Source organism: Anabrus simplex, chromosome 10 (assembly GCF_040414725.1).
Source record: "Anabrus simplex isolate iqAnaSimp1 chromosome 10, ASM4041472v1, whole genome shotgun sequence".
In the NCBI taxonomy this organism is placed as follows: domain Eukaryota; kingdom Metazoa; phylum Arthropoda; class Insecta; order Orthoptera; family Tettigoniidae; genus Anabrus; species Anabrus simplex.
The window spans coordinates 41,842,148-41,858,794 of NC_090274.1; the positions used below are offsets into that span (position 1 = coordinate 41,842,148).

Sequence of the window (16,647 nt, forward strand, 5' to 3'; positions counted from 1 at the left end):
TACCGTCTACTTGCCGTTCTTCCTCGTGGTCTAAATGCCTTCAACTTTGCCTTGCAAAATGGTCTTTTCCAAGTTCTCTTCTGAAAATGTGGCTAAGGAACTGGAGGTAACACTCGCTCACACGGGAAGATAGACGTTCCTTGATGCTCAGTTCGTTCAGAGTGGAAAGGTTGGTTCTTCTGTTCGTCTAGGATACTCGCAGTATTCTCCGCCAACATCACATCTCAAAGGCATCAATTCGATTTTTTTCTCTAGCATTCACGGCCCAGGTCTCACAACCATACAAAAAGACTGAGAATAGTGATTCCACCATGCCCATCTTCGTAGCCTGGTTCTGCCAGATCTTAGTGAGTTTAACCATTGCAGCACGACCTAGAATAGTTTGTCATTTGATCTCTTTTTTCACAGCTTCCCATGCCAGTGATGACGGACTCCAGGTATACAAATTCCTTTACTATCTCCAGGTCCTTTAGACACCAGACAACCAGACAGTCTTTTTTAAATGTTTATCTCTTTGCAATGGTAGTGGAAGAATAATTGTTCCAGACTTGTAGGCAGTTACTCAGTTGGATTTGTAACATCCATTGTTTTATTCGTTACTGCACCTGTCATCTCCTGTACAAGGCTGCGCACTATCAGAAATTTAGTATCCGTTGAATCATTAGGAGTTACGTTTTCAATTGGACCATGATCTAAAAGTGTGATGAATTTCATTCATCCTGACACTGATCGTGCAAGCCTAAGCTGTAAAGTCATTTTAAAACTAATTATCTTTCTTTTCTGTTTTTAGACGTACATCGGACAGGTACTGGTATCAGTCAACCCGTACAAGAATCTACCTATCTACAATGCGGAGACAGTGAAACAATACCGTGGACTGCACTTCTACGAAGCGTCACCACACATGTAAGAGAAATTGGATCATATTGTTGGGAACTTGGAACTATCACGGGGCAATCTTAGATTTACTATCAAGCCCGTACATGTCTGTGAATCTGGGCCGTGAAAACATTCAATCTCAAGATAGTGTTTTTAAAAAGTGTATAATAGTTCATCATTTAAGTTAACTGTATGTTACATTTAGAGGATTCTTTTCTTTTCTGCTGGATGCTAACGTTTGCGGCCGATATATTCCCAGATAGTGCAAACGGATGACCACGGACGTCTGTGTACTGTTCTATTGTGTAATGATAATAATAATAATAATAATAATAATAATAATAATAATAATACTGTGTACGAAAATTATCATTTTCCATCTTGTAAGTGGCAAAGAAATCTAAAATGATTGTCAAATAGGAAATAAAAGTCTGGATCAGGTGCACCATTTCAAATGTTTTAGGTCGTGAATTCTCCCAGGATGGTGCAGGAGCACAGTTAGCGAGGGAAGAGACGGGAACACATCCCCCACCCTCGCTATATCTCCTTTGGGGCCTAATTATATAATTACGGATGGATTATTCCTGATTCTCTTTAACATTATATGAATCTGGGTCGTGAAAACATTCAATCTCAAGATCGTATTTTAAAAAATTGTATAATAGTTTTATCATTTAAGTCAAGTGTACAAAGGGCACTAGGAAAGTTTTGCAATACCGTACGCAAAAACGGTTAGCTGGACACCCCAGTTATGGTGAGGGGTGAAAACCGGTCTAGAAGACAGCAAGGCTCGACCTTCACACCAGTTTTTACCAAGCAGTGGGATTGAAAGCAAGTTAAGATGTCAGTGTGGTCTAAAGGTGAATATCGCGCAATTATCCGCTACAATTTTTCTCGTGGATTAACTGTTGACCAGTGGCTTGAGAAAATGACTCCTGTGCTGGGGAAAGACTGTCCATCGGACAACAATTTTCCGTTGGTACAAGGAGTTCCAGAGGGTCATTTTGGGGTTGAAGACGATCCTCGTTCTGTGCGGCCGTCTGAATCGGTGGCTGAGGAAAACATTGAAGCTGTGAGGAAAATGTTGCAGCAAGAAAGGCGGTTGACATATCGGCAGGTAGAAGAGACCCTCCACATCCCTGCACCAGCTATTCATTCAATTCTACACGACCATTTCCATCGAGTGAAATGGTGCCGAAAAATGCTTAAAACAGTTTGAAAATGGGACTTCGCGTAACGTCAATAGCATCCTTACAGGTGACGAAACTTGGCTTTATTATTTCGATGTCCCAACAGAATCCCAGAAAAAGGTGTGACTGTTTGAAGATGAGGGTACTCCTGTGACTGTGATTGTGCGAAAGTCAAGGTGAGTGAAGGAAAGGATGATTGCAGTATTCTTCACTAAACGGGGCATGCTGACTCGGGTTGTGCTAGAAACATAAAGGACAGTTTCTGCGAAGTGGTACAGTGAGACTTGTCTGCCTCATGTCATCCAGGCTCTCAAGCAGCTCCGTCCAAGCTCATGGCTCAACACTTGGCTCTTGCATCACGACAATGCTCCAGCACATCGTGCTAATGTAACAATGGATTTTCTTGCCAGATCAGGGTTGATTGTGCTTGATCACCCTCCATACAGTCCTGATCTTGACCCATGTGACTTCGCACGCTTCCCAGAAGAGAAGATGAAGCAGAAAGGGTGGCGTTTTGCATCCGACGAGTAGCTTCTGGCAGCATGGGATCAGGAGTGTAAAAATGTAACCGAAGAAAAGTGACAGAGTTGGTTCAGTGACTGGTTTCGACGTGTGGAGAAGTGTATTGAGTGTGGTGGAAATTATTTTGAAAAAGTCTAAAGCGTTCACTCACATTGCAAAACTTTCCTAGTGCCCTCTGTATGTTACCTTTAGAAGAGAATTTCTTTTTCTAATGGATGCAACCGTTGCGGCTGGAGAAAATAATGAAAACCTGGGAAGAAGTTCTGAAATTGGAATGAATAATTGGAATACACATGAGGAAGAAAGGACAGAAGCTAGAAATGAGCTGTTTAGCTTTTGCAGATGACCTAGCCAATATCCGAGAAGACGCTCAAAATATGCTGGAGAGCCTGTATGAAATCGCCAAAAAAAGAAGTGTTAAAGTCTCTTATGATAAGACTGAATATCTGGAGTATAAGCACCAAAGTGAGAGGCATATGGAGGACGTTCCAATACTTGGGCGAATGGATCCAACTCAATGGACTGGATAAAGAGACAAACAAGGCAAGAGCCAGAAAATTAGACCTGGCCTACAAGCTAACACAAAACAGGCAATATCTTACAAGGCCAAAATCCGACATTATAATTCAATAATAAAACCAGGATTGTACGTTTCCAGATGTCTTATTTTAAATTTAAAGAAAAAAAGGGGGGGGGGGGCTGCAAGAACTCAACAAGAAGGAAAGGTAGATTCTGAGGAAAATTATGGGACCGCAGAAGACTATTGATGGGACATGGAAGAAAAGGGGAAATGAGGAGCTCTACAAGTACACTGGAAAGTTCAGGCACAATGCCGAAACGAACGCTGACATTCTATGGACACGTGGTAAGAATGGATGACAAACGACTGATCAAAAAGATCTTCAGATACATCATGAGATTAAAGGCCACCTCCAGCTGAATAGAAGAGGTGAAGAGGGATTGCATAAGAAGTTGGAATTACATTAGAGATGATCCACAATAGAAGAGAGGTCAGAAGAAAAGTTGACAGTCTAAAATCATTTGAAGATAAACCACTAAAACGGAGACCCAAACGGATCATTTCCGAAGAGGAGAGAAAGATGAGAAGCGAAAATAGGAAGAGATTCTAGGAAGAGAAAAGAAAGGCCAAGAAGCCTTAAGTTCTATACGGTACAGAGTTGGTCAAATTCGGGAGAGAGAATAATTAGACATAAATAATTTTTTGTTGGCAACTTGTATTTGCATTCAATTCTGTGTTTGGCTGAATAAATGCATTAATAATAATAATAATAATAATAATAATAATAATAATAATAATAATAATAATAATAATAATAATCTATATATATATAAACATCCCTCACAGAAGTTACCCACAGACCAAAAGACGAGACCAGGAAATGGTCTGAGGAACGTAAGATTGAATTTAGCCGGAAAATGAAGGACTACTGGGCCATCAGGAAAGCTCGAGGTACCAACAAGAAAACAGCTGCCAAACCAGCCGCTAAGAACACCAATTGTGGCAAACAACGACGATGACTTCAAGAAACAGCTAAAACACAAGCACCGTGGTCCATAGATGGCCCTAACGAATTAAAAAAAAAAAAAAGAGTTTTGTCTGTACATTGCTCAGAATTTGAAAATAATGGTATTTCTGTATCGGTCATGTCCGTAGTTACAAGAAAATGCACTTTTTACTTTTCCGTAATTTATGTATGTATGTATGTATGTATGTATGTATGTATGTATGTACACTCATCACGAGAAAACGGTTAAAGAGAATTTAATGAAAATTGGTATGTGAAGTCGGGGGATGAGCCTCTACAATCTAGGCTATAAATCATTTTACTCACGCTGAGTGAAATAGTAGTTTAGGGGAAGGCCTAAAATTCAATTCTCAACTATTTATGTTATTAGTTGTCGTATTTTAAAGAAAATGGGTATGCAAAGTTGGGGAATAAATTGCTACAATCTAGGCTATCAATAATTGTATTCCCGCTGAGAAAAATGGTAGTTTAGGGGAAGGCCTAAAATTTAATTCTCAAATATTGTTGTTATTAGTACAGTCATATCTTGATGAAAATCGGTATGCAAAGTCAGGAAATAAGTCGCTATAGTCTAGGCTGTAAATTACTTTATTCACGCTGAGTGAAATGGTAGTTTAGGGGAAGGCCTAAAATGTAATTCTCAATTTCTTATTAGAAGTGTAATCGATGAATGCTACATAACTAAGGTTATATAGTATTAAATTTCCTGTTATTCATGTCTTATACATTGTTACCGTACTGGCTATCATCACAAAGATATTCATGAATTTGGATTTTTGTTATTAAGTCCATATCAGCGCCGAGTAACGAGAAAATGTGTAAACAGTATTTAATGAAAATCGGTATATAAAGTCGGAGAATAAGAAACTACAGTTTACGGTATAAAATATTTTGCAAATCACAGAGTCGAAAGAAAACTAAACGTGAAGGCCTACAATATAGAAAGCTCATAACATTGATGAACAATAACATTACATTGACCATTGTTTGTCGTGATGTGTGCTGTGTGTCTTCTGTTGCCGCTTATCTCCGGCAGATAGGATTACTGCTGCGTACAGTATATTTTTTATTTGATTTCCGTCGCACCGACATAGATAGGTTTTATGGCGACGATGGGATAGGAAAGGGCAGGAGTGCTTTAGGCCTTAATTAAGGTACAGGCCCAGCATTTGACTGGTGTGAAAGTGGGAAACCACGGAATACCATTATCAGCGCTGCCGACAATGGGGTTCGAATCCACTATCTCTCGGATGCAAGCTCACAGAACCACACGGTCAACTCGCCCAGTCGTACAGACTGTAACAGCCTGCCTGAATATTGATGGGAAGTAGCTGGGAGGTTAGATAACTTTCTTCTTTAGCATGACATTCCCCTGGTTTATAAATTTTCTGATACTACTGGTACGTAACACACTGGATCATCATAGCATTCGGGCTATTCAATCCCTACTCTGAGGCACTGATTGGAATGAACAGTGTGCATATTTAGCGGAATAATGGCAGATGAGTGTTCATGGCAATCTGCGGCCCGGTCATCCCAGCTTTGGAACTTTGGACGATTAGATTGGTACCGCAATCTAACCGTAGCACTGTTCGTTAAAAGTGATAAAACATGCGGTTTTCCATTTGATCGAGTATTTTTTTTTAATATATGATACCGAGCTCGATAGCTGCAGTCGCTTAAGTGCGGCCAGTATCCAGTAATCGGGAGATAGTGGGTTCGAACCCCACTGTCGGCAGCCCTGAAGATGGTTTTCTGTGGTTTCCCATTTTCACACCAGGCAAATGCTGGGGCTGTACCTTAATTAAGGCCACGGCTGCTTCCTTCCCATTCCTAGGCCTTTCCAATCCCACCGTCGCCATAAGACATATCTATGTCGGTGCGATGTAAAACAACTAGCAAAAAAAAAAAATTATATGATAGCATTGCTTTTAATCGCTACATTCATACTTACGTTTTTGTAATAACCTATGTTGATTTCAGTTAGGAAAACCACAAAGTCAGTCTTTCTGAGAATCCCGTAGCGAAGCATGGGTACATCAGCTAGTAATAATAATAATAATAATAATGATAATAATAATAAATATAATAATATAGATTTGTTGTAGTGTTGTGTGTGAGTTATCATGACAGTTGCTGTGTGTTAAATGACATGTTTTTCTGATAGAATATAGACAGACTGATGTGTTTACATAAATACAGATATTGCAGTGAGTTTATAATGTTTTGAAGAATGAAATGTTGTGAATGTTATATCTACTCTGAAGTTTTTAGTTTCTTTTTCTTCTTTTGGTTCGTAGTTTTGTCCCCCACCAAAAATCATTGCTAGCATCGCCAATGATGGTAGTACAAGGGCAAGTCAATAACTATCCGCAATCAATTTTTATAATTTATTACAAAAAGAGTACATACTTCTTATTGACATTTTTCAATGTAGTCACCCTGCCTTTCAATGCATATGGTCCACCGTTTCACAAGCTTTGTGATACCCTCTGCACAAGAAAAAACGTTTTTTGGTTGTGCAGCAAGCCAAGTATGCACCGCTTCCTTCACCTGTTGATCGAAGCTGAATCGATGGCCTCTTAGAGCATTTTTAAGTGGACCAAACAGATGGTAATCCTACACGGCGAGATCGGGACTGTCCGCAGGATGCTCCAACACCTCAAAACGCAGCATCTGTAGAGTTTGAGCGGTGTGGGTGGCGGTATGTGGACGCGCATTGTCAGGCAACAAAAGAACTCCTTCAGACAATCGACCTCTGCGTTTGTTGCGAATTGCAGGTTTCAGCTTGTTTACCAGCATATCAATGAAGTATAAATCATAAATCATAATCAATCAATCAATCAATCAATCACTACTAATCTGCATTTAGGGCAGTCGCCCGGGTGGCAGATTCCCTATCTGTTGTTTTCCTAGCCTTTTCTTAAATGATTCCAAAGAAATTGGAAAATTATTGAACATTTCCCTTGATAAGTTATTCCAATCCCTAACTTCTCTTCCTATAAACGAATATTTGCCCCAATTTGTCGTCTTGAATTCCAACTTTATCTTCATATTGTGATCTTTCCTACTTTTAAATACACCACTCAAACTTATTCGTCCACTGATGTCCTCCCACGCCATCTCTCCTCTGACAGCTCAGAACATACCATTTAATCGAGCAGCTCGTCTTCTTTCTCCCAAATTTTCCCAGCCCAAACTTTGCAATATTTTTGTAACGCTACTCTTTTGTCGGAAATCACCCAGAACAAATCGAGCTGCTTTTCTTTGGATTTTTTCCAGTTCTTGAATCAAGTAATCCTGGTGAGGGTCCGATACACTGGAACCATACTCTAGTTGGGGTCTTACCAGAGACTTATATGCCCTCTCCTTTACATCCTTACTACAACCCCTAAATACCCTCATAACCATGTGCAGAGATCTGTACCCTTTATTAACAATCATACTGTATTTATGTGATTACCCCAATGAAGGTCTTTTCTTATATTAACACCTAGGTACTTACAATGATCCCCAAAAGGAACTTTCACCCCATCAACGTAGTAATTAAAACTGAGAGGACTTTTCCTATTTGTGAAACTCACAACCTGACTTTTAACCCCGTTTATCATCATACCATTGTCCACCGTCCATCTCGCAACACTATCGAGGTCACCCTGCAGCCACTCACAATCTTGTATCTTGTAACTTATTTATTACTCTGTACAGAATAACATCATCTGCAAACAGCCTTATCTCTGATTCCACTTCTTTACACATATCATTGATATATATATATATATAAGAAAACATAAAGGTTCAATAATACTGCCTTGAGGAATTCCCCTCTTAATTATTACAGGGTCAGATAAAGCTTCGCCTACTCTAATTTTCTGAGTTCTATTTTCTAGAAATATAGCCACCCATTCAGTCACTCTTTTTTCTAGTCCAATTCCACTCATTTTTGCCAATAGTCTTCCATGATCTACCCTATCAAATGCCTTCGATAGGCCAATCGCAATACAGTCCATTTGGCCTCCTGAATCCAGGATATCTGCTGTATCTTGCTGAAATCCTACAAGCTGAGCTTCAGTGGAATAACCTTTCCTAAACCCAAACCGTTCACTGTTTCCTCTTTTCCTGGTAATGTTCCAGGATTGACCCTTGAGAGTCACTTTTCCTGCAGAAGGTTGACTCTAGAATTTCATTTTGACCGGGGATCCGGGATGCTTCCGTTCCATGCACTGACGTTTCCTCTCTCGTTCGAAGTGGTGAACCCGTGTTTCATCTCCAGTGATGATCCGTTTCAGAAACGTCTCACCTTCGTTACCATGACGGTCCAGTAGGTGCTGACAGATTCTCCCACGATTGCGCTTCTGATCTGCATTGACTTGGTTTGGAACCCATCTCGAACAGACTTTGTGAAAGTAAAGCCTGTTATGCATGATTTCATCTGCAGAACCATGGTTAATGTGCATATGGTCATTCGTCTGTTATTCAGGATCATATCACGCCCATCTTCAATATTGGCATCAGTTGCGACTGCAGTTGGACGCCCAGATCTTTCCTCAAATCTTCACGCCCGTGCGTCCCCTTTTGAACTGTTTAATTCATTGGTAAACACTTCGCTGTGGCAAAAATATTGTCCCCGTATTGTGCTGAAAGTCTTCTATGAATTTCCGCTCATGGTACACTCTCACACCACAAAAAAAGAAAAAAAAGAAAAAAAACTGATTACGGAACGCTGTTCTTCCTTGGTGCAATCAGAGTGTGGCGCGGCCATCTTTACGTCGCAACAGAGCAAGCTGTACTGATTTGATAACGCTGAAACTTACCACAGACGTAGACAACGGTGCCATCTAGCAGCTGGTGAGCACACTACACCATAGAGCCAACCTAAAGACAATTAGGACAAAATTGCAGATACTTACTTACTTACTTACTTACTTACTTACTTACTTACTTACTTACTTGCCTACGTATAAGTTAGTTTATATCAACGTACAGCAAAGCTAATGCAGTGAGCTTGCAGTTGCGATCAACAGTATTCTGTAAGAAAGAAGTCAGCTGCGGGATGAAGCTGTCTTTACACCGATCTGTTTTTTTCGGACCAACCTTGAGTTACGGGAGTGAAAGCTGGGTGGACTAAGTGTATCTTATGAGTTAGAAGTATCGGGCATGAAAGTAGCGAGAATGATTGCTGGTACAAACAGACAGGAACAATAGCAGGAGGGTATTCGAAATAAGGAGATAAAGGCTTTGTTAGGAATTAACTCAGTTGATGAAGTAATACCCATAAAGCAGCTTCATTGTTGGAGTTCTGTGAGGTGAATTCATGTGGGTATGTTTCCTAGGAGAATAAGGGACTTGGACATAGAGGGTAAGAGAAGTAAAGGGAGACCAAAACTGTGATGTTTAGACTCTGTTTTTAGTGATTTTGTGGTAAGAGGTGTGAAAAATAAATGAGGCCATAGAGCTAGTTACAAGTAGAGGATTTTAGAGGCATTTTCATTAATTCACAGAGGCTTGCAGAATGAATGCTACAATTAAGATGGATGTTATAGTATATTATTATTTATTGAACCTGTATAAGATACTGGTAATAACATTGTTTCATGTAGGAATCACTCCTCAGCAGTAAAATGCCAATTTGTTTTTCAGCTATGCCATAGCAGACACAGCCTACCGATCCCTCACGGAAGAGAACAGGGAACAATGTATTCTAATATCAGGTTAGTATTGCTTCAAGTACCTATACTTCACTTAGTCTATAGCAGGGCCTCTCAGGGTGCATGTTGCAAAAGACGACTTCGCTTGGTTGATCAGAGTGCAGACCCCCCACCCCTCAGTTTGGAGCAATAGCGCTGTCTCTCTCTTTCCCCACGCCTGTCTCGCTCGCTCCGCCTGTCTCCCTCTTCCTCACTTGCTCCGTAGGGCTCCAAATCCGAGCCGAGTTGAGCCGAGCTTAGCCGAGTAGCCCAGAGGCGAAGCGTTGGTCCCAGCTGAGCCGAGTGGGACCGATGCACTGTGCACAGGAACTCTGCGCCGCTGTTTGCACGCATGAGATTTTGGACGTTTGAGAGGCCCTGATGTAATTGAGTCCGTTTTAATGTTGAAAACCTTTCTTAGCAAAGTAGGGGTCCCCATACTATGAAAAACAAAAAATTAAGCAGTTTTCTCAATTGTGCCGAAAGTTAAATAGCTAAAGGGCCCAGAAAGGTTTCAAATTGTGAGTCTTGATAGCTCTATCGAACTAAAAGAAACTTTCAAATATCACTTCCGGCCTAAATGCAGTTCTGAATAAAAACAGCCTAAAATTGCTTGTATCTTTACTAGTTTTTCTTTTTCATTCAAATCCTAGCCAAATTAACTTATTAACATAATTCTTTCTGTAATGTATTCCTTGGTTCAATACCCTCAGGTGGTTTTTGATTTTTTTTGAAAAATGTCCACACCAAATGAAGTTATAAGGGCTTAAGTGAAACTCTGCATGGACACACATTAACACTCTTAGTAGTAGAAAAAGGCAAACTGCTAATTTAATCAACCGGTAACAAGGATTGAGAAAAGGATTGTAATTTTTAGGAATAAATAAAGAATATATTCTCATACTTTATTATACAGTGTCTGTCAAAAGTTTAAGGACAGCATGAAAAATACTTAATATTCAGGACAGCATGAAAAATACTTAAAATTCAGATTTTCTAGCAACACATTTATTGAAAAGTTCTACAAAAATTCCTGGAGCATGCTAACCTTGTTAGTACTCACTGTGACCTCCTTTGGCTTTTTGGCATGCTCTCACTTGTTCTGGCATTGTGTAGATTGACTTCCTGTAGTCCCGGATGGTGATCTTTTAATACCAATATAAATGGTCCGTTATTGGACATTATAAATTTTCCAGCTAGCTCATTCTTGGTTGCCAGCGTTTCGCCCTCATGTGCTAGGGTGGGCTCATCAGTTGGTACCTAGCACACTTACCAATACGCTGGCTAGTGCATACCGTGGAGGCCACTGCGTAGGCTAATTGGAGCCACCGGCAGTGCCAATGCACTAAGAGACTTTGTCTCATCACTAAAAATTGATGCCTGCTTGGCCATCAGATGATATCAATTTTTAGTGATGAGACAAAGTCTCTTAGTGCATTGGCACTGCCGGTGGCTCCAATTAGCCTACGCAGTGGCCTCCACGGTATGCACTAGCCAGCGTATTGGTAAGTGTGCTAGGTACCAACTGATGAGCCCACCCTAGCACATGAGGGCGAAACGCTGGCAACCAAGAATGAGCTAGCTGGAAAATTTATAATGTCCAATAACGGACCATTTATATTGGTATTATAAATTTGCTCATTCAGGACAAATATTTCAGATTCCCTATGGGAATCAACATCTATATCATGGTGATCTTTTGCCACAAGTTGGCTAGATTCAGCTTTAGCTCTTCCTTGGATTTGGGTTTCCTTTTTGCCAACTTCAGTGCCATAGAATTCCATAGATTCTCTACAGGATTAAGGTCAGGAGAATGTGCTGGCCATGGTAGCAATTCAGTACCCTGATCCTTCAATCAGTTCATTGTGAGGCGACTCCGGTGACAGGGAGCATTGTTTTGTTGGAAAAGAAAATGAAAAAATGTTCTCCCATTAGCCTAGTGACAGATGGAACCATGACTTTCCCTAGGATTTGCACGTAATTCTGTCAAAAGTACCATCAATCATGTAGAGATTCTTTTGCATCGCTCTGACACAAATCAGTCTTATGGCAATGAGGGGACAGGAAGGGGCTAGGACTGGGAAGGAAGCGGCCGTGCCCTTAATTAAAGTACAGCACCAGTATTTGCCTGGTGTGAAAATGGGAAACCACGGAAAACCATCTTCAGGGCTGTCGACAGTGGGGTTCAAACCCACTATCTCCCGGATTTCATTCTACAAACAACACCGATTCTAGTGGAGGTTGATCAGCTAGTTATTTCAGCTTGCAACGCATTCACAAATAGGCCTGCATGAAACTTTCCAGAAGACTGAGGAAATTTTGGAGGTGGGGTCTGGGACCCCTGGACTGGATCCCCATTATAAATACATCCTTGGCTGCATTATGCACTAGGTCTTCTCTTGGAGCCGTATGCTGAGAATTGTATTCTATGCTAAATCAGCGGAGAGATCTGAATCTGTACTGGATGACACCTGAGAATGACGTGTGTGTACTATTATAGTTTACTGCCTCATTCATTGTAATAAAATGAATTCAACATTTATAATCGCTGGATATGTTTCTAATACAGTTAATAAACCTCTTAATGATGGCCTTGGAGGTATAATGTAACAGTCTTGATAACTTAAATTATCTTAGGAGCTGATAACTTCTTAATGATAGCAGCAAACTTTCAGGTTATCTGCACACTTCAATACGTTTACCAAGGTTATGAATATAGGTTGAATAACTGATAGTTTTTTCTAAACATGGGCCTATAACAAAAGAGATAGAAAATATATTTGAAACAATTTATTTCCTGGTTGGACAAGCAATGTGGGGTGAAGATCACCTAAAAGAAAGGTCGACATTTCTTTTTAAAGTTGCTTTACGTTGCACCAACACAGATAGGTCTTATGACGACGATGGGTGAGGAAAGGGCTAGGAATGGAAAGGAAGGTACAACCCTAGCATTTACCTGGTGTGAAAATGGGAAACCACGGAAAACCATCTTCAGGGCTGCCGACAGTGGGGTTCAAATCCACCCGAATACATAATGGCAACACTTCAACGACTGCAGCAACGAGCTCGGTAAGGTTGAAATTAGTCCTAATGTATAATAAACTATGATAATAGCATTGAATAGGTGGACATACCCTTCCTGTTGAAAGTAGTCAGTTATCAATACGGGCCAGTAAAATGAAATTAATTTCATTTAACAATCATTACAGTGAATACTGTAATAGTGGTTTTCTGGTGGTATAATTGATTCATATTTTAGTCTCTTCTTTGAATCGTAGTCCTCAGGTTGACTCCCATGACATCCACTGGTGCAGGAAATGTAAGAGTTCTAGCCAGGTTTTGTGATGCTGGCACCAGAGTCACTTTCGCATGGCTTCCAAGCCACATGCAGGTTGTGAGGAATAGACTTGCAGACCAAGCTGCAAAAGAAGTGATCCTTTTACAACCTAGACCAGGGCCATCCAGCTATTGCGCTCCGAGAGCGCGCCCGCGCTCGGGGAGCACTGGGCAGTCAGACTAGCGCTCTTTCCCCTACCACCACTACAGTGTGGCAGCGAGGAGACCTGAGAAACAAGGACGATGTTCGAACCGCGCTGACTAGATACGGACATACAGTCGTGCGGCCGACGGCTTTTGTGAGTTTGTTGACATCATATTGATAGTGCTGTTTTGCCATAACAAATATATCCCATATATAAATCGAAAGGAACTCGCTCGGGGAGCGCTGTTTGGATGGCCCTGACCTAGACTTACTAACATACCTGCTATGGATATTTGCTCCTAGCTACGCTCAAACCATATTTGTGTCCTAAGAATTGGAGTGGCTAGCTATTTGAACTCCCAACAAGCCAAGAACAGTTAAGAAGGTACAGTAACTGCCGTGTGGGGCTGTACCTTAATTAAGCCCACGGTCGCTTCCTTCCCACTCCTAGCCCATCATCACGAAAAAACCTATCTGCATCACTGCAGCATGAAGCAACTTGTTAAAAAGAAAAGGTCATGGAAAATCTATGCACTGTTATGTCTTAGAGGAAAGACTCCCTCAGTGCCAAATTCACAGTGGCCCACATCCTCAGAGTGCTGATCTCTCTTGTCTACGATGGAACCTCAGTCTGCAGGATACACTCAAACTCATACTAGCTGATGACTAGAATACTGCTAATTTCATCATTAACTTTATTTCAACTGTTCTGTTACTCAGGGAACTTGCATTCCCTTTTGATGTGTTAATGTCCTTTTTGGCTATATGAAGTATTTTTAAAACTTTTAAAATAATTTTCATATTCCTCTATTGAGTAAAGTGTTCTTATTTATTTCATTTTTTTTTTCTTCATTTAATTTCTTCAGAGAAGATGAATTACCTGATTGTACTTCCCCTTAAAATAAAAATCATCACCATCACCACCACTTGACTCCCACGAATCTCAGAACTGCTATTTAGAAATTGTTTTTTTCCATATTTCATTCCAATTTTTATATCGTGGATAATTAGTAGTACAGTTGTTTTCTAACAATTTGTTCTACTACTTAATACCTTCCTAAAGGAAAGAGTATAATACTTTGTTCATTGTATCCTTGCAGGAGAGTCTGGTTCTGGGAAGACAGAAGCATCCAAGAAAGTCTTGGAGTTCATTGCGGAAGCTTCGGGCCACAGGATGAATGTAGATAACGTAAAGGATAAGCTGCTACAATCCAATCCTGTGCTGGAAGCCTTTGGAAATGCTAAAACCAACAGGAATGACAACTCTAGTCGGTTTGGGAAATACATGGACATCGAGTTTGACTTTCAGGTAAATAATGGTCTTTCAGTGCCTATTACTGTCATGGCTTGATCCTTATCGAGAGGGCAATTTCTGACATGATCCGTTGTTCTGTTTGGTGATGACAAACTTGGAGTCACAGTTGATAGGGATGGTTCCTACAGTGGTGAGTTGTAGACAGTCGCGAAGCATGAGTTAGAACTGAAGCTTGAATAATTGTAGATGTTAACAGCTTCATTTTAAGATTATCACAAGGATATGATCTTAAATTGTAGCTTATAATTTTGCACCCTATTTCTCAGGAGGAACTTCTGATTAACGAGTAAATAATTTTATTTTTTTTGCTATTTGTTTTACGTCGCACCGACACAGATAGGTCTTTGGCGACGATGGGATAGGAAAGGCCTAGGAAGTGGAAGGAAGCGGCCGTGGCCTTAATTAAGGTACAGCCCCGGCATTTGCCTGGTGTGAAAATGGGAAACCACGGAAAACCATCTTCAGGGCTGCCGACAGTGGGGCTCGAACCCCCTATCTCCCGATTACTGGATACTGAATGGAAATTCTAAGTTCCCATGGAGGGAGCTTAAGCGACTGCAGTTATCGAGCTCGGTAGTAAATAAATTTAACGTACACCATCTGATTAAAAGTATTCAGACATACCTCCCTGCCTAGATGTCCCTGCAATTGCCACTACTGTGGTTGCATAGCTGTCAGCTTGTGTTTCTCGCCATAAGACCGATCTGTGGTGGTGCAATGTAAACCATATTAGAAAATTTTAAAAAATTTGCCACTGTTGCTGCTATAAAAGGTGGCTGAAGATTCTGGAATGTTTATCAGTTACTACTGAGAACAGACAGATCAACAGGTACTGTTAAACATTGAAGAAGGTGGTTATACCTTCTTTTTTCAAAAGGATGTAGATATACTGAAGGAAAAAATTTAGAAGTATGGCACGAAAATCAGTACAGAGAAAAGCAAGACTATGGTGATGTCGAGAGAGGAAAGGCAAGGAAAGGGCACTGTGAAAATTGGAAGTCAGAGTCTGGAAATTGTGGACAGTTTTAAATACGTAGGAAGTGAATTAATACAAAATGCTTGGGTGGACATGGAGATTAGCAGGAGGGTACAGCAGGGTAATGTATTCTACCAAAGTGTAAGAAAACTTGTTTGAAACAAAGAAGTACCGAGGAAAAGTAAAGAGATAATGTACAAAATGTACTATGTACGCATACTGAGTTATGCAGCTGAGACTTGGACTTTGACTAGCAGGCAAGAGAGTAGAATTCAAGCCAGGGAGATGAAATTACTAAGAAGTATGATAGGAAAGACAGAGTGAGAAATAAAGATGTTAGGAAGGAATTGCGATAGGGAAGCTAAATGTGAGTGAGTTGAAAAGAATAAACTATGGTGGTTTGGACATGTAAAGAGGAGGGAGGAGAGTAGAATTCCAAGACAAGTGCTGGAGGCAAAATGCGAGAGCAAGAGGAAGACCTAGAACAAGGTGGATTGAATCGGTGAAGAGCAGCATAAGAGGACGAAATTTAGACTGCAACAATATCGTGGAAGAGGAATGGTAGAAGGAAAGAGGAAGATGGAGAAGTGCCATAAATACTGTACCCCAACCCGGCAGGAGCTGGATAAGGGGAAATGATGATGATGATGATGATTGTTATGCCGTACAGTTCAATTTTCTGCCATTCCAATGCACTGCTGTAACGGAGCATTTGCAATGTGTTATATAGCTGCACACGAACTTTCGTCTTGAAAAAAATTTCATATCTTCTACGTTACTTGTTATTCATCTGTGCATTGTTTTTATCTTGTACCTTTTGAACAATCGGCTGATGATGACCCAGATCTGGGGTAAAAACCGGTACCATTTGTGATCTACTTGTGATGTAACCTTGCGTTACTAAGTGTTATTGTTTTGAATAGGTGGAACCATAATGTATTATTAATTTAATAGTAGGCAAATATCGGGCATCCTTTGGATAGTGTTAATTTATTTAAATCATTCACAACTTTCAGAATGAAATTCACATTTACGGCTCTTGCACTGTAG

General features: G+C 40.4%; 1 protein-coding gene across 4 annotated transcripts in view; it reads left to right on the forward strand.

Moving 5' to 3' along the window:
- Positions 1–16,647, forward strand: part of Myo61F (Myosin 61F) — a 366,041-nt gene that overhangs the window by 299,226 nt on the left and 50,168 nt on the right. For all 4 annotated transcript variants that reach the window (XM_067154699.2, XM_067154697.2, XM_067154696.2 and 1 more), the window contains exons 3-5: positions 791–906; positions 9,779–9,849; positions 14,407–14,615. In XM_067154699.2, coding sequence (XP_067010800.1) covers positions 791–906; positions 9,779–9,849; positions 14,407–14,615 — 396 coding nt within the window. The remainder of the gene's footprint in view (positions 1–790; positions 907–9,778; positions 9,850–14,406; positions 14,616–16,647) is intronic.